The 26758-nt window shown below is 32.1% G+C and overlaps 1 protein-coding gene across 2 annotated transcripts in view; it reads left to right on the top strand.

Moving 5' to 3' along the window:
* Window positions 1–26758, top strand: part of LOC105152752 (Gustatory receptor 43a) — a 105521-nt gene that overhangs the window by 41721 nt on the left and 37042 nt on the right. For both annotated transcript variants that reach the window (XM_087408233.1, XM_087408234.1), the window contains exon 2: window positions 26135–26468. In XM_087408233.1, coding sequence (XP_087264359.1) covers window positions 26135–26468 — 334 coding nt within the window. The remainder of the gene's footprint in view (window positions 1–26134; window positions 26469–26758) is intronic.

Genomic DNA, 26758 nt, shown 5'->3' with positions numbered 1-26758 from the left:
GGAATTTGAACGACGATCCCCATCGTCGCACTCGCACGTAGTACCTATACAAAACCCTGTTGATACGGTACGACGATGCATTTTTCCTTGTGGGATTCTTTTTCAAAAGACCATTCCAATCGGCGAGACAAAGGGTACTCGTTCTTTTTTGTTTATTTTTAAAAATTCGGCCCCTCCCCCCCCTCGCTCGGCATTCGGGGGGCCGCTTTTTTTGATCTTGGGCACCCAAATTCAAAAAACCCAAATTTTTTTGAAAAAAACGAAGTAATAACCCTACATAAAAAAAAATTTTTCATTTTTTTTTTTACTTTTTTTTTTAGGGTTTTTTTTTTTTATATACTTACCGATCAAAAAAATTTTTCCTGCTTTTCTTTCCTTTTTTTTGGGGATCAAAAAAGGGCGGGATTTTTTCCCACGAAAAGTTTTAATGTTTGTTGGGGGAATTTGAAATTTAACAGGAGTTTAAAATGCTTCTTTTCTTGCCCTTATAGCTCAGGGAAAAACCTTTTTTTTTCGATGCGTAGACTTGCGATTCGCGTTAAACCTTTAAAAATTTTTGGAAGTCTTTTAATGTCGGGGAAAATTCGCCCCCCCCAAAAGATTTAATACTGGGGTTGAATTTGGGGTTATTTCCCCGGGTTTTACTGTCTTTCGGGGGGTACGAGCGGCGACCACCACCCGCAAACATGCTTTCCGCGAAAAAACCTGACCACCGCTCTTTCGCCCTTTTTTTCCGGGATTTTTTTTGGACATCCCTGCATTGGTTATGCTTTTTAAAAATCATATAAATGGGGTTTTGCGAAAACCCCAAACCCCCGCGCGCGTTCCAATTCTTCGAGCGATGCTGGGATAGGCTCGACCGTCCCGCTGACCACTCCAGGGGGTTTTAAAACGATATATCTCGCTGTTCTTTGAAATTATTTTTTATTAGCATTTACCCTTTCGCGAAAACCGCCTGAACGCGGTTTCATTTTCAGGGCCTGGTGATATCTGGGGGTTCTAACCAGGGGGCTAAGGGGAAGGGGGTCAAACTTGGGCCGGGGAATCCCGGGGGAAAAAAGGGGGGAAAAAAGGTTTTCCTACCAAAAGGTCCACCAATACCCCCTTTTTTTTTGTTATCAAAATTGGGACCATTTTTTTTTTAAAAAATGCTTGAAATAAAGTTTGTTTGGGACCTAAACTTTTTTCTTTCTTTAAAAATTTATCGTAAAAGGGCTTTTTAAAAAAGATAGGGGCGCGCGTGCTACGAGTGGAAAGGGGAAATTTAAAGAGAGAGTTTTTTTTTAACATTTTTTTTTTTAAAAGGGTTTTCCCCGGCGCGTCGGGCAAGGGGGGGAAAAAAAACCCCCAAACACTAAATAAGGGCCCCAAAAAAATGTTTTTTACACTTTTCACTTTTTGGGCTTTAAAAATTTAAAAATTTCGAATGATAGTGAGTCCTTTAAGACGCTATATAAATTTTTAAATGCGGGTGGGAACGCAAAAACCCAGTTAGGGAAAGGGAGAGGCGGTGCTCGGTAAAAAGGGGGAAGAATAATTGGGGGTTTGGTTTTTTTTTATGATCAGTTTTTAAATTTTTATGGTTTTTCCGGGCGCGTCGAGGAAAAAAAGGGGAAAAAAAGGGGAAAATACACATAAAAAGGCAAAAAAAATTTTTAAAATTTTTATTACCGGTTTTCGACTTTTAAAAACTAAAATAAAGTTCGCTCGAGACATTCCATTGAAGATTTTTTTCCCCAAAATATATTTTTCTCAAGCCGATTTTGGAAAATGCTTAAAAAAGGCCTGCATTTTGAGAAAGATAGAGCGCGCGTGCAAGAGTGAAGAAAGGAAAAATTATGGGGGCGATTTCTTTTTTGTACATTTTTTTTAAAAATTTTTTTTTTTCCCTGGCGCGTCGAGGAAAGGGGGAAAGTAAAGAAAATTTAACATAAATTTGGCGAAAAAAAAGGGGGTTTTATTTACTCTTTTACCGGTTTTTGTTTTTTTTAAAAAAAAGCAATAGTTCCAACGGACGACCCCCTAAGATTCGCACACTTTGTTCTCAGTGCTTTTTGGGGAAAATGGGTTTTTGGACTACCGATCGACAGTCGAAAAAATCGTTCAAACCGTTACTCTTTCACCCAAAAAAGAAAAACCCTACGGCAAAACCCGTTTGGGTATCAAAAGGTACGGAAAAAAATGGGGAAACTACCCGTATATATTCCATAAAACCCACGACGGTTAGCGGCCCAAACATTAAAAATTTTCCTTTTTCGTTTCAAAACCTTGTAAATTTTTCCCCCCCCTGTCGTAGGGCCCTTTTCCTTTTTAAAGAGACAGCGATTTTTTCCCCCCGCGATGATCTGGGGGGGCGCCCCCACAACTCGGGGGCCAAGGGTTTTCCTTTTAAAAAAATTTGACCCCTTTCGCGACCGTCTGCCAGAAACCCCCCGGGCACATTTTCCGTTGTTAAAACTAATGTTAAAAACTTTTTTTTTGGGGGCAAGAAGGGAAATCCGTTATACCTTTTCCCCAATTTCGCGATCAGCTCCCCAACTTTTTTTCACCTCGTCCGGGTACAAAACTTTTGGGGGCACCGTGAAAATAAAAACCCCGGAACGATAAAAAAGGACGGTCCCCCCCCCCACCAAGAATTTCGTATGTTGCGCCACTTTACAGTCTTTCTACGTATTTTCGTCCAAAATTTATCCTCGTTTACAAAATTTTTACCACGTACAACTCTTTTTAAAAATTTTTTTTATCCCAAAAACCCGTTTAACAACGTTTAACAAAAACCCAACGTACATACCCCCTTTACGGGTAATAATATAAGTTTAAATATTTTAACTACTTAACATGTTTTAAACGACATTTTTTTAACAGGGGGAAAAAAGAACTAGGGATAAAAGACATATTTTACATACGATACACACAACATAATACAACTTTAACACGACATACGAAACATACGACAAAAAAGACTACTAAAAACGTTAACATCTACAAATTTAAACCCTACCAACGATACTCCCAAGGGTTAAAAAACCCAAATTTTAAATACACAACTTTTAACTCGTTAAAAACAACAAGTTTATACTTTTTAAAAACCCCAACAACGATTTATCATCTTTTTAAATAGGAAACCCTTAAAAAGGAAAAAAAAAAACAAAAAATAGTAACGTATTTTTTTTAAAAAATTCTTTTGCAACCCATTATTTTTTCAATCTTTTGAACCCAAAAATTTTTTAAACGGCCCCCTTTAAAAAGAAATTTAATAGAAAATTTTTCCAGTTTCTTCGAAACCATCCGGGTCTAAATTCCAGCTTCTCGCCATCATCCAAAGCTTTCCGCACCACGCTTTTCCCGGCCCGGAAAACAACCCAAAAATTTTTTTTCTTAATAAAAAAATCCTTATTCGAAAAAGCTGATTTTTTTCAAAATTTTCTTTAAAATTTATATAAAACTTAAAGAAAATTCATAACCCGAAATAAAGCCCTTTTTAAACAAAACCCAAACGGGGGGGGAAAATACAGGGTAATAAATTATGAACATTTTTTTTCATCATGCCCAAAAAAATATCTTATTTTTGTCAATTCTGTTGGGGGAAAGGGGGGTTTCACTTTTTTAAACTTGGGCAAAAGTATTGTAAAGGGGCACGTTTTTTTTTAGCAAAACTCAAAATTGTGTTTAAACGCCCCCAACAGATAACTTCCAAAAAAAATTTTTGAATCATTTTTTTTTTCGTAAAAAAAATTTTTTTTTCCCCCTTAAAATCTTTTTAAAGGGTCACAGCCTACATCGCGTTTCCCGAGAAAATTTTTTATGTTTTTTTCATTTTTAACTTAAAATCAACCAAAAAAATGTTTATTTTGTACGGGGACCCCTAACACATTTTAGGATATAACAAAAAAAAAATTTTTATGCAATTATCAAACAGTTTTTAAAACCATCTCAAATTCTACAAACATGCAAAAAAATCTTTCAAATTATGCAAACATCTATCGCCCGTTATTGAATGTCATCGCCCCATTTTTAATCAATAACAATTCCCCCCCCAAAAACCTAAATTCCCAATTTTAACGAGACTTTTCGTATTTTTTCTTTTTTTTAAAAACCCCAAAACAGTTTTAAAAAGGGTACCGCCATGTATCGTTTAAACCCAATAAAAAACCATTAAAGGGCGCAAACCCCCAAAATTGACCCGGTTTTAAAAACATCGCGAAATCGTAAAAAACGTACGTACTACATACTACACTGGGTCTTTCTCATTTTGGGACTTAAAAAATTGCGAAAATACGGGGTCGTCGACTGACGAATTTTGGGGTTTTTTTTTTAACCCATTACGTTCAAAGTTAAAAAAGGGACAAAATTAAAATGGGAATATTTAAAAACGCTGGATTTTAATCGGCATTTTAAATGTTTTTTTTCCCTTTTCCCAAAAAGGGGTTTGGGGTTTTTAAATTTTCCCCCTGCGGGCCTTTTTAAATTTTTTTTCTTTAATTATTTTTTTAATTTTTCAGCATATATTTTATTTTTTATTATTATTTTTAAATCCTCACTTCTAACCAAACTATGCTTTAATAAAGTTTTTTTTTTCCCAAAAACTGTGCGTTCTGAATATTTTTGTTAAACATACATGTCATTTTAAAAAATTTTTAATATCTATTAGATTTATTTTGACTAAATTTTTGCTTTTTATGGAATTTTTTTATTTTAAAAATTTTAAAAAGTTTTTTACGATTTAGCTTTTTTCTCATTGAAAACTAAAAAGATTTAAAAAAAATTTCAAAGCTAGGGGACTCATTTTTTTATAGAAATAACCATTGATTGGGTTTTTTTTTCTTTTTTTTAACCTGTTTTTAATTTTTAACATATCCCCTATAAGGGTTCAAAATTTAAAACAAAGTATTAATAGCAAGAAATCCGAAAAAAATTTAAATTAAAAAGTTTTTTTTAAATTTTTATTTTAAAAAAATTTTGGGAAAAATCAGGTTCAAAATAACAAATTTTCAGCTTATATTTAATGATCATTTTAATTAGTGAGTTTCGCAAAAAATATTTTTTTTTACTCTAAAAATAAAATTTACCGTTTTAAAATCACGGTAGGTAGCCCCTAACATAGTCTTAATTAACCAATTTAACCTTTATTATTTAAAAAAATTATTTTAAAAATAAAAAATTTTAAAAAATTTTTTTCCTTTTTAAACTTTCGAAATTTTTTGCGTAGTTTGGGGGTGGCAAATTTTTTGCAAACAAAAAAAAAAACATTAAAATTCAAAAAAGGGTTTTTGTTTTAGTAGTTTGTTTTTAGAAGTTTTGCCTTTGATCGACTTTTTTTCATACGCTCGAACCAATTTTCAAAGCATTTTTTTCCTTGAGCTGTAACCTCAGAAACGTGAAAAAAAATTTTAAACCCTGCTTCGGGGACTGGGACCAAATCGCCAACCCCGCATTTCTTTATGTTTGAGAACAAAAAGAAATCAAATGATAAATGGGAAAACGAAAAAAATCTCAAAGCACATTTTTTTGGGGTTTTTTAAAAACAACAGTTTGACGTGCTGTGTGACAGGGGTTGTCTGATGAAGGTAAAATTTTTTTATTCGGTTTGTTTTCGCAATTTTTAGATTTCGACAAAAAAGTTTTTTACTAAACTGTATTTACAGTCCCTTTTTTCCTCTAAAATCCGTTGCCACTGCCGGTATTAAAAAAAAGAAAAAAAGCACCCTTTTTGACAGCATGGGGAAAAAAAAAAATTTGGTTGGGGGTTTTTTTTCATTTTGGGAAAAACCCCCCCCTGGATTGTTGTTTACTTTTGGGCTCAAAAATCCAAAATCCTGTTTTTTCCCCGTAAAATAATTTTTTAAAAAATTTTTTTTGCCCCCGGGGTTTTTTTTCTTGGGGCTTTCTTTTTTTTCCTTTTTAAAACCCCCCCTTTTTTGGCTTCGGTCAAATTGGGGGCCCGATTGCAAATTTTGACCCCAAGTGTCAGCAAAAACGTATGTTTCTCATTCAAGCCCAAAAGGGGGCCCGAATCCGCATATGTTATATCCGGTCTCGTTTAAATTTTACGCCCCGCAAACAACATTAAAGGCAAAAAGCGTGGTAACGACCTTCCCCGGGGAATTTTTTTTCAAAAAAAGGTTCCGCTGGAAATTTTTCCCAAAAATTTTTTAAAAATCCGGATGGGGTTTATCCCCCAAAAAAAAATGAAGTCGTTTAAAGCATTGTTTCGGAGTTAGTAATTTTTAAAAAAAAAATTTTTAAAATTTTTTTTTCGAAATTTCCCCCTTTTCCCCAAAAATAACTTCTTTTTAAAAAATATGCAAAAACAGTTGGCGGGGACAAAAATGTCAAAAAAATTTAAATTAAAAGCTAATTTTTCGGGTGTATAGTACAAAAATTGGGCCACTGGAAGTATTAATTTCAGAAACTTTTTTCCCCCAAATTTTACATATTCGATTCGGGGGACACCCGGGGATAAAATGTATGATTAAAAAATTTTTTTAAAAAAATTTCATGCACTACAAAATTTTTACTATTTATTTAAAAAAAAAAATAAAATATCCCTATAAGGGGTATAAAAAAAAAAAAAATTATTTTCCCAAAAGAGGCTTTAGTAATCTGTACACCGCGTGAACCCGATTACTTTAAAACATCTATTAAAAATGGTTTTTTTTTTTAACCCAAAAATTGGGTATTATTTATTTATTTTTTTTAATATAAAAGATAAATTAAAAATTTTTTGGCCCGTTTAACTATAAAAATAATTTTTCTAATTTACAGGGTTCGCGAATCAAAAATGTAACGGGTGGAAAAGTTTCTGCAACTAATTTTTCCAGTGGGGCCCCAAAGTTCTGCCCCAACACCCCTTAAAAATTTAAAAAATTTTTTCTTTTTAAAAAATTGCAGTTTTTTAAACCCCAAAAAAAATATTTTTTTTTCATGTATTTTAAAGAAATTTTTTGTGGAAAATGGAAAAATTTTTTGTAAAAAAACGGGCAAGTTTTTTAAAATTTTAATCTAACTCCGAAAAAAAGCATTTTTGCTTCCCTTTGGGTTTTTTGGGGGGGAAAAACCCCCCCCCAAAGGGGGTTTTTTAAAATTTTGGTTTTTTGAATTCCCGGAACCTTTTTTTAACGATCCTGAAGGCGTCTCCCCGTCTGTTTTTGCCCTTAATGTTTATGCTGTGGTGAAATGATTGGCAGACCGGATTTTAAAACTGCAAACAGGCTCCTTTTTATTGACAGACAATAATTTCGATTTTTTTTGGGGCACTTGCAGCTACGGAAAAAATTCAATGTTGGATCCCCACAATTTTTACGAAGCTCAAAAAAGGGGCCCGGGTTTTTAAAGGAGCAAAAAAACTCAAAAATTCAAAACCGGGGGTCGATAAATTTGGTTTTTACAAAACGTTATGGGGAAAAAAAAAACCTTTTGGGTTGTTGGCCCAAATAAAAAACCCAAACCACTTTGGGGTATTTCAAAAAGAATCAAAACCCCCCCCAAAATTTTGTTCCGCAGTGTGCAACCCCCGGTTGCTGTTTCTCAGTTTCCCCGGGGGGTGGCAATCGGAAATTTTTTGGTCAAGGCTGTAAAAACGTTAGTAACAAAAATTTGTTTTTCAAACATAAAAGAATTTTCTAAAAAAACCGAAAACATCACTTTATCCTTCATCATGACATGCCAGCTTTCCCAAACACGTTTAAATGTTTTTTTTATCCCTAAAAAGGCATTTTATTATTTTTTGTTTTATTTTTTACTTTTTAATTTTTTTTTTTTTCAAAACCTAAAAAAAAGATGCTTTTGGGACGTTTAGTCGCCAGTCCCAAAACATGTTTTAAAAATTTTTCCGTTCGGGTTCGTCTCAATGAAAAAAAACTTTTAAAATTTGGGGTTTTTGGCCCCCATGCAAAAAAGCGATCTAAGGCAAAATTTTAAAAAACAAAACACAAAAAAAATAAAACCATTTAGAATTTTTTTTGTTTTTTTTTATATGTTTGCGGGGAAAATTTTCCCAGCCTGTACACAGCAAGAAATTCTCGAAAGATTTTAAAAAAAAAAGTTTGTAATTTTTTTTTTTCAAAATTTTTTTTTAAAAAGGGGTTTTAAAAAAGGTTAATTACAGGGTATCTTAGAGGGCTACCTCCGTAGTTGCAAATGCGGTAATAGTATTTAAAATAAATAAAAATTTTAAATTTCGCGCCCCCACTAATTCAAGTTTCATCAAAAAAAGCGAAAATCGTTATTTTTTACCCCGTATTTCAAAAAATTTTTTTTTAAAAAAAAATTTACAAAAAATTTTTAAAATTAATTTTTTTGAGATCTTTCTTGTTTAAAAAAACTTTGATTCGAATTCAAAAACCCCCCATATATGTTATATGATAAAAATGTACTAAAACGGGTTTTTAAAAAATTGAAAAAACCCCCTTTTTTTAATTTATATAGTGTTATTTTAAAAAAAACTGGTCCCCTAGCATTTTGCAATTTTTTCAAATTTTTTTAGTTACCAAAAAACAAAAAGTTTTAAAAATTTTATAAAACTTTAAAAAATTTTTAAAAAAAAATAAATAATAAAAGCGCTTTTTTTAAAAAAAAATCTAATATGAATCTAAAATTTTTTTGATGCCCCGGGATGTTTTTAACAAAAAAATTCAAAAAATCCGTTTTGGAAAATAAAAACCTTATTAAAAACATAGTTTTAAAGTGGGTTTTAAATTAAATAATAAAAATCCCAAAAATATAGCGGAAAAAAAAACCCCCCAATAAAAAAAGAAAATCGAAAAGGGGCCCGCAGCGTAAAATTTTTTTTACAATTTTTTTAAAAAAGGGAAAAAAATTTAAATTAAAGTGCTCGTTAAAAAAACCCAAGTTGAAATATATTATCCTTGATATTAGGGGTAATTTAAAATTTAAAATAATTTTAAAAAAAATCCCAAAAAATTTTCGTCGTCACAACCCCCGAAATTTCTGTAATTTGTGCCCTTTTAAAATGAAGAAGTCCTATTGTATATTTCGTACGACTTTTACAAAAGGGGTCGCGTGTTTATCTTACTGGGGAAATTTTTGGGCATCTTTTGGCTTGAAGGGGTTCTTTTTGTTAAAACCGTTTCATGGGGGGGTCCCCTTGACGATTTTGGGTTTTCAAAGAAAAAAAAAAGAAAAAACAAAAAATCTGATTTAAATTTTTAAATTGGGGTTTTTTGGGAAAAAATCATGGGGTTTTAATTGGGGTTAAAAGGGGGGCGAAAAGACCCAATAACTTCGATAAATTTTAAAAAATTTTAATTTTTAAAAATGTTTTTGACAGGTTCGATGACTTCGATTTTTAAAATTTTTTAAAATTTTTTCATAAATTTTTGAGGGGTTAGTTAAAAATTTTTAAACTGTTTAGTGGGACCGAACAATAGTAAATTTTTTTTGGTTGAAATTTTTTTTTAAAAGGGGAATGCAAAAATTCTTCCGGTTAAACGTCGATTTGGCAGTTTGCCCAACGTTAGATACTTTTCCCTAAGGTAATAAAAAAATTTTTTTCACAAAAAAACGATAAAACTCAACAGTTTGGGGGGAAAATTACCTTTTGGTACGTAAAAAAAATTTTTGGGTTTTTTGCAAAATAACTTTCCGATTTCAAAATACTTGTCCCAAAATTTTTTAAAAAAAATGAACCCCCTTTTAAAAAAATAATAATCGTGTAAAAACATAAATCTTTTTTGGGAACTTTAAAAACCCCAAAAGGGGAATACATTTTTTTTATAATCCCCCTGTAGTTCCACCATGATTTTTTTTAAAATTTTAAAAGGGACTTTTTTTGCGTCTTATAAATTGTCTTGTCGTTGTAAAAAAAATTTTAAAACCCAAAATTTTAGGAAATAAGATCAGCTTTGATCGAATATGGGAAATTTTTTTACTTTTAATGAAATAAAAATTTTTGAGCGTGTGTATGGGCAAGGGGCGCGAAAAAAAAAAAAACCCGGGTGGGGGAACTTGCTTCTGGATGAGAGCGGAAAAACATGCATTTTTACCCCGGATGCGTTTCGACAGAAAACATGGAAACTTTATTAAAAAAGATTTTTAAATTTTTAAAGTGTGGGCAACATGTTGAATTGCGCTTTCAAAAATATTAAAATATAACCCGGGGGGTTTCAAAAGATTTTTAAAATAAAAAATTAACAAAATTTTTTTTTTATTTTTTTTTTCCTTTTTAAATTTTTAAAAAGTTTTTTTAAAAATTTTTAAAAGACGATGTGCGTATAAACTTTGTATAAAAAGTTGTTTTGTATGTAAAAGTATGTTTTAAAAATTGACGTAGTTAAAAGTATGTTTTATAAACAATGTACATGTCGTAGTACTTTTTTTAAAAAGGGTACCCTTTTTTAAAATTCTATATAGTATGTCGTTTATTAAATATTACGTGTTAAATTTTAAAAGTTGTATTTGGGGTTTTATTAAAAAAACCCTTGTATAAACCCCCTTTAAAAGTATTTATAAACGTATGATAAACTATGTACGTATTTAAACGTAGTATAAACGTTTATAAACGTATGATCCCATTTAAAATAGTACAAATGTATGTACTTTTAGTTACTGTGTAAAAAGTTTTATAAAGACTAGGGGGGTTTTTAAAGATTTATAAAAAGTATTTCTTGTACGTTGTAAAATATGATAAAGTTTTTTAAAATTTGTACCAAAAAATACGTAAAAACTTGATAAAACGTTCGCAAAATTTCGAAAATTTTTTTGGGGGGAGGGGGAGGACCTGTCTTTTCTTATCGATTCCAGAAGTATTACTATTTACACGGATGCAATCAGTTTACGATACCCGCTTGTACGAACGGCTGAAAAAATGTATGCTAAAGAGAGCAGTGCATCGTACGATGTGAAGAAGGAATATAACATGTAAGTTTCAACATTCTATGCACAAAAGAAACGTTTTTTAACATTATGTATGTACACAGTACGGAACATCGTGCGGTGCGTTTACTGACGCAGACGTTACGATCAGACGAATACGGGCTACAAATTTTTGGAAATTGGAATCAACGTTGGCCCACCGAGTTACGTGGAGATCGCCCTTGGAGATCATCGCGGACACGAACTATCGCTGTCTCTCGAAACGTGGAAGAGCCTCTACGAGCAGTGAGGAAATATTTACAAGCTGTTTCGAAACGAATACGAGAATAATTTTATAAGTGTTGGACCGCTAACCGTCAGTGTTTTCATGCTGAACTATACTACGGTCGTACGTCTCGATTCTTCATCCGTACGCATTATGATGACCGAAACGACGCTACGCCGTATGTTTGACTTTAACGGGTGTATCGATGTAACGTTCGAACGATTAGCTCGACTCGTCGATACGGTAGATACCAAGTATACGCGATTTTCCAACATCGCATCTGAGAACATTATATGTGATAGCGACATCTTCAATGGACATCAGCTCATCGATTGCGAACTATTAGCTTTAATTTTTAATAAGTACGAAAACCGATGTAATAAGATGTAAATAAAACATTTTTTTGTTCGCCTTATTTCATGTGTATTGTCTTTTACTTCCCATCCTTTGCCTCGACGCGCCAGGTAAAACCATAAAAATTGAAAAAACTGTATCATACAAAAGAAACTCGTACTCTATTAATTCTTCCATCCTTTCTTCACTCGTAGCACGCGCGCTCTATCTTTCTCTAACATGCAGGCCTTTATTATAAGCGATTCTCCAACATCGCATCTGAGAACATTATATGTGATAGCGACATCTTCAATGGACATCAGCTCATCGATTGCGAACTATTAGCTTTAGTTTTTAATAAGTACGAAAACCGATGTAATAAGATGTAAATAAAACATTTTTGTTCGCCTTATTTCATGTGTATTGTCTTTTACTTCCTATCCTTTGCCTCGACGCGCCAGGAAAAACCATAAAAATTGAAAAAACTGTATCATACAAAAGAAACTCATACTCTATTAATTCTTCCATCCTTTCTTCACTCGTAGCACGCGCGCTCTATCTTTCTCTAACATGCAGGCCTTTATTATAAGCGATTCTCCAACATCGCATCTGAGAACATTATATGTGATAGCGACATCTTCAATGGACATCAGCTCATCGATTGCGAACTATTAGCTTTAGTTTTTAATAAGTACGAAAACCGATGTAATAAGATGTAAATAAAACATTTTTGTTCGCCTTATTTCATGTGTATTGTCTTTTACTTCCCATCCTTTGCCTCGACGCGCCAGGAAAAACCATAAAAATTGAAAAAACTGTATCATACAAAAGAAACTCATACTCTATTAATTCTTCCATCCTTTCTTCACTCGTAGCACGCGCGCTCTATCTTTCTCTAACATGCCTTTATTATCGATACATTTTTAAAGAAAAGAAAAATATGTCATGGTCAAATTCAAACCTTTATTATCAATGCATTTTTAAAGAAAAACATGGTCTAATTTTGATAACAAAAAAAGGAGTCCTATTGTGTAGGAGCCTTATTGTGTAGGAGATTAGACCTTTCCCCCTCTTTCCCCCGCGTTAGGTATTCCCCGCGCCTACAAGTACTTCCCCGCACCCCGCATTCCCCTCTAGCCCCATGGCTTAGAACCCGCCTAGTATATCTACTGCCGTGTCTTTCTACAGCGTCTCGCACTCGCTCGAGCACTACATCGCCAGCGTCTTCTAAAAACCGCCGCGGCTCGATGTGATTAGAGTTTATCACCGCACCTGTCAATATACGGCTCTCAAACGCGGCATCGATCTCTCGCCAGATAAGAGATCGTTCGTTGCCACTCGCATATTCGCCACTCGCGTACTCGCCACCAATGTGTACGAAACGTCGCTCCAATTCTAACTTTGCACCCGCGACTCGCACGATCCTCGCCACCGCGGATTGTCTGTATCCAATGGTGAGGCGCGGACGCTTGGCACGACAAAGTTCTTCGAGCTGCTTGATGTATTCGTCGCACTGTTGCAGCCATGAGAAACACTCCGTCAGAGTAACGACCTGGTTGCACTGTTCCAGCAGTTCGCGTTCCACTCGCTCGTGGTTTTCCATGTTTTTTTTTTAATGTGTGCAAAGTGGACATATGCTGCACGAGAATATAATGTACAAAGGTAATCTGCAATTTGTGCACGACCTGCCGTCTAGCCTACCGAAAGAACCGGTCTCATGCACCCTGACGTGATACATTCCTCCATCGTTAATGTCAGCTATACGAATCATGCATGATGTGCATATGGTTAAAGAACCACCCGTTGTATAATAATTGTGGATTACACAATGCTTAGTTCGAGCATTCAATGTACGAATTTATGGAGACGACACGAATTTTTCTACGTGATCCATTTCATATTCGCTGATATCACTAGCATATCCATTATCGTCAGATAGTATTTCTTCGTCGGACGACTCTTGGTTCATTATATTCTCAAAGTCTACTTCCACTTCATCAAACACTTCGTCTCTAATATTCGCGAACTGTTCCTCATCCACATTTCTAATATATTCTGCTACGTCGATTCTCTCCTCAATGTTACCGATATTCTCGAACTCTACATCGTCCATTATGTCCTCAAATTCTATTTCCAATGCTTCAAATAACTTTTTTGCATTTACATCATCCATGTCCTCGTTTGTATCATATCAGCCATACTTTTCGCATTACACTTATTGCGATTCGGTAATTTTTAAAAATGTCAACTGAGATGCCGCGCGCTTATGACCCATTATATATTCTATTTGCGACTTCTTTGTCCTTTTGTCTACCCTCCCTATTGGGTTGCAGCATCGGCGACGTGTCACCGATCTCTTCTTACAAAAAATATCGTTATCAGTTTCTCTCTTTTAACGCATCGCGACTTGTCACCCGATCTCACGGTTCTTCCTAGATAAATATCATTATCAACATTTCTGACTTTCTTGAAAGAAAGAACTATAAGAATGCAGTATGATTTCATCATCTATCCCTCATTGAAGGCGCTTTGTGTAGCAGCCGATACATCGATGATGTGCCACCGATCTTCTAGACAAAAGTCCACGTTATAGTGGACGCATTTTTTAGGGTGAATGTTGGGGTAAGGTGTTGGGGTGATGGCGCAACGCATTTTTTTTTTTCGACAGTTCGAAACGCACTTTAGGGTGGACGCGGGGTCCACGCGGCGGCGGTGGTGGCACTGATGCCTGCGGCGATAGGGTGTTGGGTGGCGGCGGTCCCAATAATACGTGACATCACAACATGGCGATACGTATCATCATATCAGTAAACACTGATAGCGCTGGAACTCATCATATCAGTAAACACCGATAGCGCCGGGACTTCCCGCGCCTCCCCTCTCTTCCCCGCGCCTATCAGTACTCCCCGCGCCTACTCCCCCGCGCCTATGAATATCCCCCGCGCCCCGCGCCCTCCTCAGAGGACCTGGGTTAGAACCGCCTGTTTCTCTTTATCGTGAATGGAAACGAGTCTTTTTTCTCTATAGTTAAGAATCAATTAGTAATACAATATAATAGTTGTTCAGTAGTACAATAAGTGTTCAATAGCTATTGAATAATAGTTTATATAATAATAGTTTGATAATTAGGAACGCTCAGCTATTTGTATTACATTACTAAAGATATAATTATAATTAGTTACTAAATTAAAATCATTGCTATATCATATCATTAAAAAATTGTAAATCAAATACCATATTTATTTAATAAAATTGTGAGCAAGAAGAAAAGAGAACGTGGGAGAGAATATAACGAGAAGAAAAGAGAATATTGTGGTGAGTATAGGACTCCAATAGTAGGAGAGAGACCGTCAATACTTTGGCGAGTATAGGAGCAAAACGGATGGGATGTATCTCATTATGCGCACTATTTGGCAACGTTGCAATTACATCGAAATTACATTGATGATGTCATCGCCCGGACATTTCATAACATGTCGCGACATGTCGAATGCTCATGAAAAAACAGTGCTTGTGAAATTGCAAACGTTGCATTCTTCTCTGTTATATTAAATTGTACTGATGATGTCATCGCCCGGATACGTAACATGTTAAATGATTTAGGAAAGAAAAATGGAAATAGGATAAGATGGCAATGTATCGAGAGAAAAAATGATAAGTATGAGATAACACGCACAGCGTCGGCGCCAATTCCCTAAAAACAATATATTTAAAGACGCCATTTGATAGCTGGATGCTTTATACATAAAGGCAATTGCCTCTGAACCAACACCGATCTTCTCGTGGCGGCACTTTTAACTTGTTTTATATATAATGGCTGCTTGTAGATAAACTCTGGGCAGCCTCGCTACAGCGAAAGATATTTCTCGGCTTCAGTCTTGTTTTTTGTATTCTATTATAAGATCTGGTTTCTCTGTCGTTCAATTAGTGTACACTTTTGGTATTTAAAGAAGATAAATTTATGTTCGATATTTATTGAAAGTAAGAAAGAAAGTTCTAGCAGTCTAGTGCAAGAACAAACCAATAATTATTATTAAATATCTTCAATCGAACTTTAAAAATTTATAATGGAAGTAGTGGTGATGATAGAAGAGGAGGATGATGACGACAAGGATGTTCCCGCGGAAGAGATCAAGAATGAAGACGCTCTCGCCGAGGAAGCTGAGGAAGACGCGTCCATGTAAGTCAATTGGTAAATGAGATGAGTCATAGCGGTAACGTCATCCCAAATGGTAAATGAGTCGTAGATTATTCGAAAGGAGAAAGAGGATAAAGTTGAGTAGGTCATGATGTAAGATGTGTTCATTCCTCGAACGCATTTTCGTCTGCGCACGTTTTGCGCAGGAGGAGATGCATGACAAGATTCCGCCATCTTTAAAATTACCATTGGTTCATTAACAACTTGATAATTGAAAGTACCATGCAGAGGTTATATGTTTCGGAGCAGTCTTTGTAGTGTTTCGGAGCTTTTATAGTATGTTAAAATGCTGTCGTGTGCAGTAAAAAAGTGCAAAAACAATTCGCGAAATACCAAAAATATCGGTATAAGGTATTTTTTCATTTCCAAAAAAAGATGAAATGATAGAAAAATGGAAAGTGTTGTATAAGGAAAACGTAGACAAAAATCGGTATGTATTAGTATTAATATCTACAGATTAATAAAATATGAAATAAAATTACTTTATGAACAAATTAATTATTTTCTATAAGAAGCATGAAAGTACATAGGATCTTAATGTGAAAACATCCGATAAAAACAATATCTTTTAATAACAAAACATAATATACATATAGACGTTTTGACCTTCTGTTAGGTCATCGATCTTTAATATCTTTACAATACAAATTCAAATTAAAACATATAAAAAATAAGAGCATAAAAAACCACAGCACAAGTTATAGTTTGTGATATTTAATTATTATTACATTAATTAAAACATTAAACATTTCGGTCACAATCTGGCCATCTTCAGTAATTCAATAATATTCTTAAAAACGCAGAGTTACTAAAAGGAAATTAAAAACTCGGATTAAAGAACATAAGGCCGACATAAAAAAACCTTCTTCCGAAATTTCAGTGGTTTCACGTCACCGTTTGACTGAGATGCACGAATTAGATTGGGATAATATATTAGGTGTTGGAATTAATTCGTAGCGTTTTTTAATGAAAGAATGTTATTTATTTCACATGAGCATTAAAAAATACATTAATGAAAGTACTTCCCATCACTTGTAAAACGCTACGAATTAATTCCAACACCTAATAAGAATTTTAGATATAGAACAATCGTTAATGAAAAGAAGAATTTCGGAAATGATACATATAAAAAGACAAACAAGTGGTATCAATAAGCAAAGTGACACGGAAGGTTTGCCTGATGTTTATTTTCTTCTTGTAAAGAAGGATCTCTCTTTCCTTTAATAAATAATTCTAGAACTTTCTAAACTGTTGACTCAGATATATAAATAGTGGTAAAATACATGATAGGACAAATAACAACACATAATGTCACGACAGAATTCTAATTGTGCAAAAGAAGTACTTGAGATTCATCGTTTAGTTCTTTTGCTGTAAAACAGGTAATGATTCTATTTCTTTATATTACGACTAGAAGATATTAATATATACAATTTTATTTAAATTAGAATCTGGAAATTCTTGTTCTACACTTTTCTTGATATGACAACTGGCGTTGTAACATTATTGTATGAAGCATCTTCACATAGAAAAGAACATGTTTATTTAATTACAATTCCCGATTGTTGAATTTAATGTCAACTAGATGTAACTCTGCGTTTTTAAGAATATTATTGAATTACTGAAGATGGCCAGATTGTGGCCGAAACGTTTAATGTTTTAATTAATGTAATAATAATTAAATATTATATCACAAACTATAACTTGTGCTGTGGTTTTTTATGCTCTTATTTTTTATATGTTTTAATATTATAACCACGTTAGTTTTCAAGATATACAAATTAAAATTATTTCAAATTGATATCTCTTATAATATGTCTCTTATAAAATTAAAATTAATTCTCTCATGCTTTCTTCGCATATTTTAGAAGTCAAAATCACACTCATATGAAGTTGATTGTCGAAATTGGCTATTCTGTAACTCGTAAGGCAAATTTTGACACCGTTATGATACTGCTGCGCAGATTTTTTATCATGGTAAACAATAACGAAACTTGTAGGAGTTACAGAATAGAACTATTGAACTGAATATTTTCACATAAAGATCCTGTTTTCAGGTTCTCATCCAGGTTTTCATGTTCTTTATAGAAAATAATAGATGAATAAAATACAGAATTAAAAAAATACATTATTTATAATTTATTTATATAATTCCAAACACTTTGATTCCTCGCAATATAAGGATACTTCGTAAATATATATAGGATATTGCCTGCTTATAGCCCTGTGAAAAGTAGGAAACTAAAACCAGATGCAATTCGAATGGAATTTATAGAGGAGGCTCAGGCAATTGTGGAGAATGATTTGGGTATTTATATATATGTGGCACTAGTCATTGATTCACTTTTAAAGAATATTGTGTGTTCTACATAATAACATATTGAATACGCTTAAAGGAACAGATGTTGCCACACATTGTACAAGTTATTGTAGATTGTGCTACATTGAGCTCTGTGAGTCCAGTTGCGTCGAAGTCAGAGAGTTTTGTTGCATCATCGTACTCTATAAGTGAAATAATATTATGCTCTTCAAGTTCAATTGCATTGCTCTAGAAACGACGATAATTTTGGTATGTTTTTTTTCTTATGTTTTATATATATATAATATATATATATATTTTTTTTTTTTCTTTTTTTTCGTTTTATGTTATTTAGCTACATTTTGATTAAAGTTTCAAAACATTCCAAAAATTACATATTTTGTAATAATCAATAATTTATATATTATATAATAAATAATGTTGAAATTCAAATTTATACTTTCCACGCAGATATATTATATACCTAAGTACTTTAAATTTCTGGACAAATATTATTATTATAAACATTATTTTAAACATTAATTTTTTAATATTGTGAATATACCTAATTGTAATAATTAATTTTCTAATATTTCTCTATCGTAAAGGTTCATCGCAAGTTTCTTATGACAATGCTAAAATACAACAGCTGATGCAGGAAAATGCAGAGTTACTTTTAAATAATAAAGTTTTTCAACAACAACTGGCTCGGAAGAATAAACTTTTTAAAAAAGAGATGAAGAAAAAGTTCCAAGATAATGTTAAGCCCTTTCTTCACGTCAGGATAAATCAAGATGATCTTGAATCCTACGCAAAAAATGACTCGGTCTTTGGAAGATATCGCGGCTGCAATATCCTTAAGAAGTGTAGATCCGAAAGCTTAGATATTTGAAGAAAACGAAAAAAATTCCTCTTCCGGCATTGTCAACTCTTCGGAGATGGGTAGCAAATTTTAACATTGGCGAAGGTATTTTGAAAGACGTATTGCAAATAATGAAATGCAAAAATCAAAGTATGATAGATATGGCGAAAGCAATGATGATTTGTTTCGATAAAGTTTATTTATCAAACTAAAATAATAGCTATTGAAAGAAAATAAGAGAGAGTAATTGGACCTCATAAAAAATGCCGTGTCGTTGTGGCTCGAGGATTGTTTAAAAAATGGAAACAGCCTATCTTTTATACTTTCGATCAAGATCTTACGAAAGAAATATTATTAGAAATAATCACTCAATTTCATAATGGTGGCTAAACTGTCTTTGACAATGACTTGTGATTTAGGACCATCAAATTACAATTTATTAAAAAAATTAAAAATGGATGGAGAAAAAGAGGACACGTATTTTCAATATCCGTGCGACGAAAATGTAAAGATTCATTTCCTTGACGTTCCTCACCTATTGAAATTACTAAGAAATCATTTCATCTGGATTGCATGTAAATGGACATTTCATTACTTTAGAATCTTTGGAAAGATTATTACAGATAAACAGGCGACTTAAAAATTGCGTTTAAGTCGAAATCATTTAGATGTCTAAGGAACACAACGCCAGAACGTTAAGCTCGTCACACATACTTTTTTCTGCTATAAATGCAGCTGCAATTGAGTGGTGCGGTTCGCAAGGACTCACGAGCAATTGTCTAGAATAGACTGTAACAGCCAAATTTTTAAAGCTTTTTAATGATTGGTTTGACATTTTTAATGTTTGCAAATATGGAAATCACTCTGAACTAAATGGATATGGCGTTAATATTGTGCAACAGAATAATACTCTTGCTGAAGTCACGTCAACAGTGAAAGTCATCAGAGTTGGTAGTCGATAGACTCTGCTTTCTTTTCAAAAAAAAATTCTTATATGTAACTCATTACAAAATCTCTATTGTAATTTAAATAAGAGATTCAAGGAAGATTCATTCGCAAATGATTCGCAGATATAGTAACTAACCAGTTGAATCAAGATGTTGTAGAAAATATGTTCTCTTATATACGAGCAATATATGGGAGCAGCGAACGATAAGCCGACGGTAGATATTCGATATAGACTCCGGTGATATATTTTAGGGAAACATTCTACAGACTTTTTCACTGAGGGAAGCAATCACATGACTCTGCCACAGACGAAATGTGTCTCACTAGTAATATTACTGACGATTTAAATGAAATGCTGATTGACGATGATGTCGAGTTCAGTATTGAACATGTAACTAATTTTGAAGATTATTCACCTCATGATGATGAAATAAATACTTCTTTTAAAGAAAATACTGCTTATGGTGAGATTATTTGTTCTTAATGATAAATATATTTATTAATTCGAGGAAATTTAAATATAATTAATTACTTTTATACATTTTAATAATATGATTGTACATTAATTTAGTAAAATATATAATTGTAATTAATTCGTAATGTCAGGTTTCAAATGTGCTATTATTTTATTGAAAATAAATTATATATTTAATTTTAGCGGTAGTGTAATTACATTGTAGATATTCATGAGAACGTTTATAGTCATAATTAAATTTATCTTGTAACAACTATAAATATTAATCATTATCGTTAATTATTTATAATAACATATTAAGTAGTGTAATTCAATCTATTCTGTATTTACACTTTATATTTTAGATTCATTAACTGTAAAAATAATTGAATAAATTAGTATCGAGAGAAGTTCTTACGATTTTATATTTATGCATGCAACACTTTATTTGTTACAGATATTAATTCATTTACTTATTCCCCTACATTACAAGAATTGGCATTATTAAATCAAGTTGAAGAAGGAAATGCTATTGACATTATTCAAGAAGAGAGACTTAAATATATTGTCGGTTACGCGGCATCTAGATTTGCAAACAAGTACAATCATTTAGGCACTTCGAAATGATAGTTAATCCACAAAATGATTGGATTAACTACATTTCAAAAGGAAGATTAATAAGTCCTTTTTCTGAATTATTGGAAATAGCAAAAATAATGAACAAAGAATTTCAAAATTATCATGGGAACTTCACTTAGAAGAGTCCAAGAATTTTTAAAATAATTGCACATAAAGTAGAAGAAAAAATAACAAATATGACAATACCACGAGAAGTATCATTATGTTTAATTTGTACGCGAACTTACATCAAGAATACGAATAATTAACAAACAATGTAATTGTAACAAACGTGATTTATAAATCAAAACTTACGAAAAAAAGAGCATAAAACCATAAGATATTATTTATGATATTTAATAAATCATTACATTAATAAAAAATTTTTAGACCCTTCGGTCACAATCTGGCCATCTTCAGTAAAATAACAAATATCAGTAAAACGCAGATTTACATAAATCTGACATTAAATTCAGCAGTCAAAAATATAAATATGTATAAACGTATTCTTTCATCTTGTAAAGGTGCATCATAAAACATGGTTGCAGCGCCAATTATCATATTGTAAATTATGTAGAACAAAAATTTCCAGATTTCTAATTTAAAAATTAAATTATCGTTAATATCTTCAATTTTTATAAGGATTAACAATTCATTACCTGTTTTACAGACAAAATGATGAATCTTAAGCACTTTCCTCACGCAGATGGAAATTCGTCGTGACATTGTGTATTATTATATGTCCATATCGTCATATGCTATTTATATGTATGTCAAAAGTTTAGATTATTCTAGAATTATTTTTAAGTGTAAGAGAGAGATTTTTCTTTAGAAAATGCAGATAAACATCAGGCAAACCTTCAGTCTCTTTGCTTATTAATACAACTTATTTGGTTTTTTATGTATATCATTTCAGAAATTCTTCTTTTGAATAATGATTAGTTTGTATCTAAAATTCTAATATTATCCCAATCCAATTCATGCATCTCATTCACTTGATGGCGTGAAAACATTGACATATCGGAAGTGAATCTTTTTATGTCAACCTTATATTTTTTGAGTTTTTAATTTCTTTTTTGTTTGGCCAACATAAGAAGACTCACAATCCAGACAATTTATCTTATAAACTGCACAATGATCCTCTTTACATATACATCGTTTCCTGTTTTAATAAATCTATTAGGTATACAAATAAGTTTCCGCCGTTTGACAAAAGATGGCGCCACTAGCAAGCTATGGTTAAAATTGTCTGATGCAATACATTATATCGTAAAGTTGGACATCTGTCAACAACTTTGAAATACTAGCAATTTTGTATCAGCATCATATATTTTTTTTGTGCAGAAATGCCGAGTTTTGAGCCGAATAAGCGTTATTTGCGGGAACTTTTGATTTACTTCTTTAATTTGAAGAAATCTGCAGCTGAGGCTCATCGATTGCTTGTAGAAGCATATGGTGAGGCTGCCTTAAGTGAGAGAAGTTGTCGTGAATGGTTTCAAAAATTTAAGAAAACGGTGAATTTGACGTCGAAGACAAAAAACGTAGCGGAAGGCCGAAAGTGTACGAAGACGCGGAATTGGAAGCATTATTGAATGAATATTCGTGCCAAACGCAAAAAGAACTTTTACTTACATTAGGAGCGACTCAACAAGCAATTTCAATTTTCGTTTGAAATCATTGGGAATAATTCAAAAGCAAGGGAATTGAGTTCCATATGAACTGATGCCGAGAAATGTTGAACGCCGATTTTCAATATGTGAAATACTGCTTGTCAGGCATAAACGAAAGGGTTTTTTACATCGTACAGTTATTGGTAATGAAAAATGGATCCACTACGATAACCTAAAGAAGAGGAAATCATGGGGATCACCTGGCCATGCTTCAACATTGACAGCCAAGCCGAATATTCATGGAAAAAAACTCATGTTGTGTATTTGGTGGGATCAGTTTGATGTCGTGTTATGAGTTGCTCAAACCGAACGAAATGGTTACTGGGGCTCTCTACTGAACACAGTTGATGAGATTGAGCCGAGCACTCAAGGAAAAATGCGCCCACTACTTCTCCAGCCATGACAAAATTATTCTCTTGCATGATAATGCTCGACCACATGTTGCGGCGCCGGTCAAAACCCACATGGAAACACTTAATTGGGAAGTTCTACCCCGCCGTATTCACTAGACATTGCCCCTTCCGATTACCATCTATTTCGATCGATGGCGCATGGCCTGTCTGAGCAGCACTTCACATCATATGAAGATATCAAAAATTCGATAATTGGATAACCTCAAAAGATGAAGCGTTCTTCCAACGCAGTATCCATATGCTACCAGAAAGATGGGAAAAAGTAGTGGCTAGCAATGGACAATACTTTCAATAAAACATTATGTATCGTTCTTTCACAATAAATGCTTAATTTTTGATTAAAAACAGCGGAAATTTATTTATACATCTAATATTAAGTTTATTTATAGGCTTGTAAGCAACATTAAAGCTCTGACTATGTGATAATTTTAAAAATTTTTCCGATACTTTACTTAAATATAGTATTACAAAAAATTTTTTTCTTAAATTAGAATTAGAATCGTTTTCATTATTATTACAATTACTATTTTTATCTAAATTAATTCTATTTTCTAAATTCTAAATTTTAATTCTATTTTCTTTTATTCTATTTGTAATTGTTAAAAAGATGAATTCAAGAGGATAACCATTCATTAACAGAGTGTGAACTAAGTCTGAAATATTTTTTTCATGAAATTTCTGATGGGACAACAATATTCTGTTTAATTTTCTGATGATTACACCTCTTTTATGCACTAATGGATGATTCGAATAATAATTAAGATATCTCCTTGAATTAGTTGATTTTTTTATAAATATCGAAGATAATTCTTCCTTCTTGTCTCATTAATTTAACATCTAAAAAATTAATGCCATTTTTGGCATTAATTCTTTAGATGTTAAACTACAATAATTGTTGAATTGAAATTCTAGTTACTAGAGCGAATAAAGGTAACACAACAGTAATTATGAATCGCGAAATTTATAGAAGCAAAATATATGACATTCTTAATGAATGACCAGAGCACATACATTTTAGTAAATAAAGATCCCATTAACAAAATTACAACGGAAATTAGTAATTTATTAAAAAATTGAAAAAACAAGGGATACATCGAAAATATGTATAAAAAATTGTATGTATCGGACGGCGAATTAATTTAGATAAAAATAATGATTGTAATAATAATGAAAACGATTCTAATTCTAATTTAAGAAAAAAGTTTTTTGTAATATCATATTTAAGTAAAGTATCGGAAAAATTTAAAAAATTATCACATAATCAGGGCTTTAATATTGCTTACAAACCTATAAATAAACTTAATAGATTTATTAAAACAGAAAACGATCGTGTATGTAAAGAGGACTATTGTGGAGTGGTTTATAAGATAAATTGTTTGAATTGTGAGTCTTTTTATATTGGCCAAACAAAAAGGAAATTAAAAACTCGAATCAAAGAACATAAGATTGACATAAGAAGGTCCACCTCCGATAAGACAGTGGTTTCACGCCATCAAGTGAATGAGATTGAATTGAGCATGAATTGGATTGGGATGATATTAGAATTTTAGATACAGAATAATCATTATTCAAAAGAAGAATTTCTGAAATGATATACATAAAAAACCAAATAAGTAGTATTAATAAGCAAAGAGACTGAAGGTTTGCCTGATGTTTATCTGCATTTTCTAAAGAAAAATCTCTCTCTTACACTTAAAAATAATTCTAGAATAATCTAAACTTTTGACATACATATAAATAGCATATGACGATATGGATAAATAATAATACACAATGTCACGACGAATTTCCATCTGCGTGAGGAAAGTGCTTAAGATTCATCATTTTGTCTGTAAAACAGGTAATGAATTGTTAATCCTTATAAAATAGAAGATATTAACGATAATTTAACGATAATTTAATTTTTAAATTAGAAATCTGGAAATTCTTGTTCTGCATAATTTGCAATATGATAATTGGCGCTGCAATCACGTTTTATGATGCACCTTTACAAGATGAAAGAATACGTTTATACATATTTATATTTTTGATTGCTGAATTTAATGTCAGATTTATGTAAATCTGCGTTTTACTGATATTTGTTATTTTACTGAAGATGACCAGATTGTGGCCGAAACGTCTAAAAATTTTTTATTAATGTAATGATTTATTAAATATTACAAACAAATTTCGGCCGAAAATCACAAAAGAAAGTATAACAAAAAAATGTACATTTACAAACCGTAGAGTTACTATCAAATAATTTTAATATATATTTATATTTTTTTGTATATATATTTATTGTTTGTTACTTTTGTCTGTTTACATTTATGTTTATATTATCAAAATACATTTATAATACATTTATATATACATTTTTTAAGAATTTGTTCAACTTGCTTCAAATACCCGCTAATATTTTATAAGATGGCGGAAACTTGTCACGCTTTCTTATTGGACAATGAGTAGGCCCCTGCGCCCGTCATCTCTGTGACGCAAGCGTTACTTGCTGGTTTCTGTGTCCCAGAATCCCCTTAATATTATTATTTCGAAGATTATTTTTATCTTCCTTGACAGTCAATAAATAATCGTAAAAAGGCAAGTAAAATGCGTTTACTAGTTTTTACTCAGTGCGCATACGTAGCCTATTTTCACTTCATAAGTTTTTTTCGATTCTTTATTGATTATCAAGGAAGATAAGGAGAATCTTTGCTCATTTTTACAAGTATTTTAAAGCGACCTTGTCATTTCGTTTAATCTAAATTCTTTTTATTATATTTACAAATGGTATGCAAGAAAAATTAATGTGTCATTTCTCACTTATGACGTCACGATTCAATATATGTCTCAAGTAACGTAAATTAGATTATAAATTAAAAAGATTTTCATTCAGTACTGACAGTAAATTTTGGAGTACAGCCTTGGAAACGGAACGCACTCGTAGTAATTAGCTTCATGCCGTAAGAAATCAAGTAATTAAAAAATTTGATTAAAATTTTTGAAATTGTTTTAATATTTTAGATTATATTATTAATATTTTTATAAACGTTTTCTAAGTGATAAAAAAATAATTTTTTAAAAAGTTTCTAACACGTTTTTAAAATGTTTTTAAATATCACCACAAAATGTTTTAAAACAATTTAAAAATGTTTTCAAATCTTCAAAACATTTTAAAATAATACTTGTGATATTTAAAAAAATATTTTTCTTAAAACATTCTCAATATTTTATGTCGTATGGATATTCAATTCGTCCGATAAAGTGCGATGAGAAGCTAGGAATTGTTTCGCCGAAAAAGATCCGACGATATACAATCCTGTTGACACTCTGCAGTCTTCTCTATTCTATCATCAACTCATGCCTCGATATCTACATATGGAATTATGAAACAAAACTAAACAGGAAACTGAACGACAAAGGTCCAATCAATTATGTTCCCTTGTACTTTATGTACATAGTCATCATCATGATGGAAGTTCAATACGCCGTTGTTGTCTACAATGTGAGCCAGAGATTCTGCAGACTTAATAAAAACCTTGAGAACATCTTTAACAGTGGCAGGATCACAGATCAATTTAAAAAGGATCTTGGATTAGGTGCGCATTACTCATTATTATGATTATCTATTCAAAATTATTTTTCAAAACAAATAAAAAGAAAGCTCAACAGATACAACAATTGAACACAAAATAAATTGTGTATCATACAAAACAATTTTTTAATATGCCAAAAGATTTGAGAATACTGTAGTTAGAAACATTGTAATTTAGAAATGTTTGCTAAGCTTAAGAACGTTAAACATTTTTTATTTTAGTATTATTGCATATTTTGCTTTAGCAATAACATATTTTCTTTGAAAAAAGAATGTAGAGGACAGAGTTATGTA

Source organism: Acromyrmex echinatior, chromosome 7, assembly GCF_024713525.1.
Source record: "Acromyrmex echinatior isolate Ae372 chromosome 7, ASM2471352v2, whole genome shotgun sequence".
In the NCBI taxonomy this organism is placed as follows: Eukaryota; Metazoa; Arthropoda; class Insecta; order Hymenoptera; family Formicidae; genus Acromyrmex; species Acromyrmex echinatior.
Note: the sequence above shows the minus strand (reverse complement) of the source record. Positions and strands in the feature narration are given on the sequence as shown.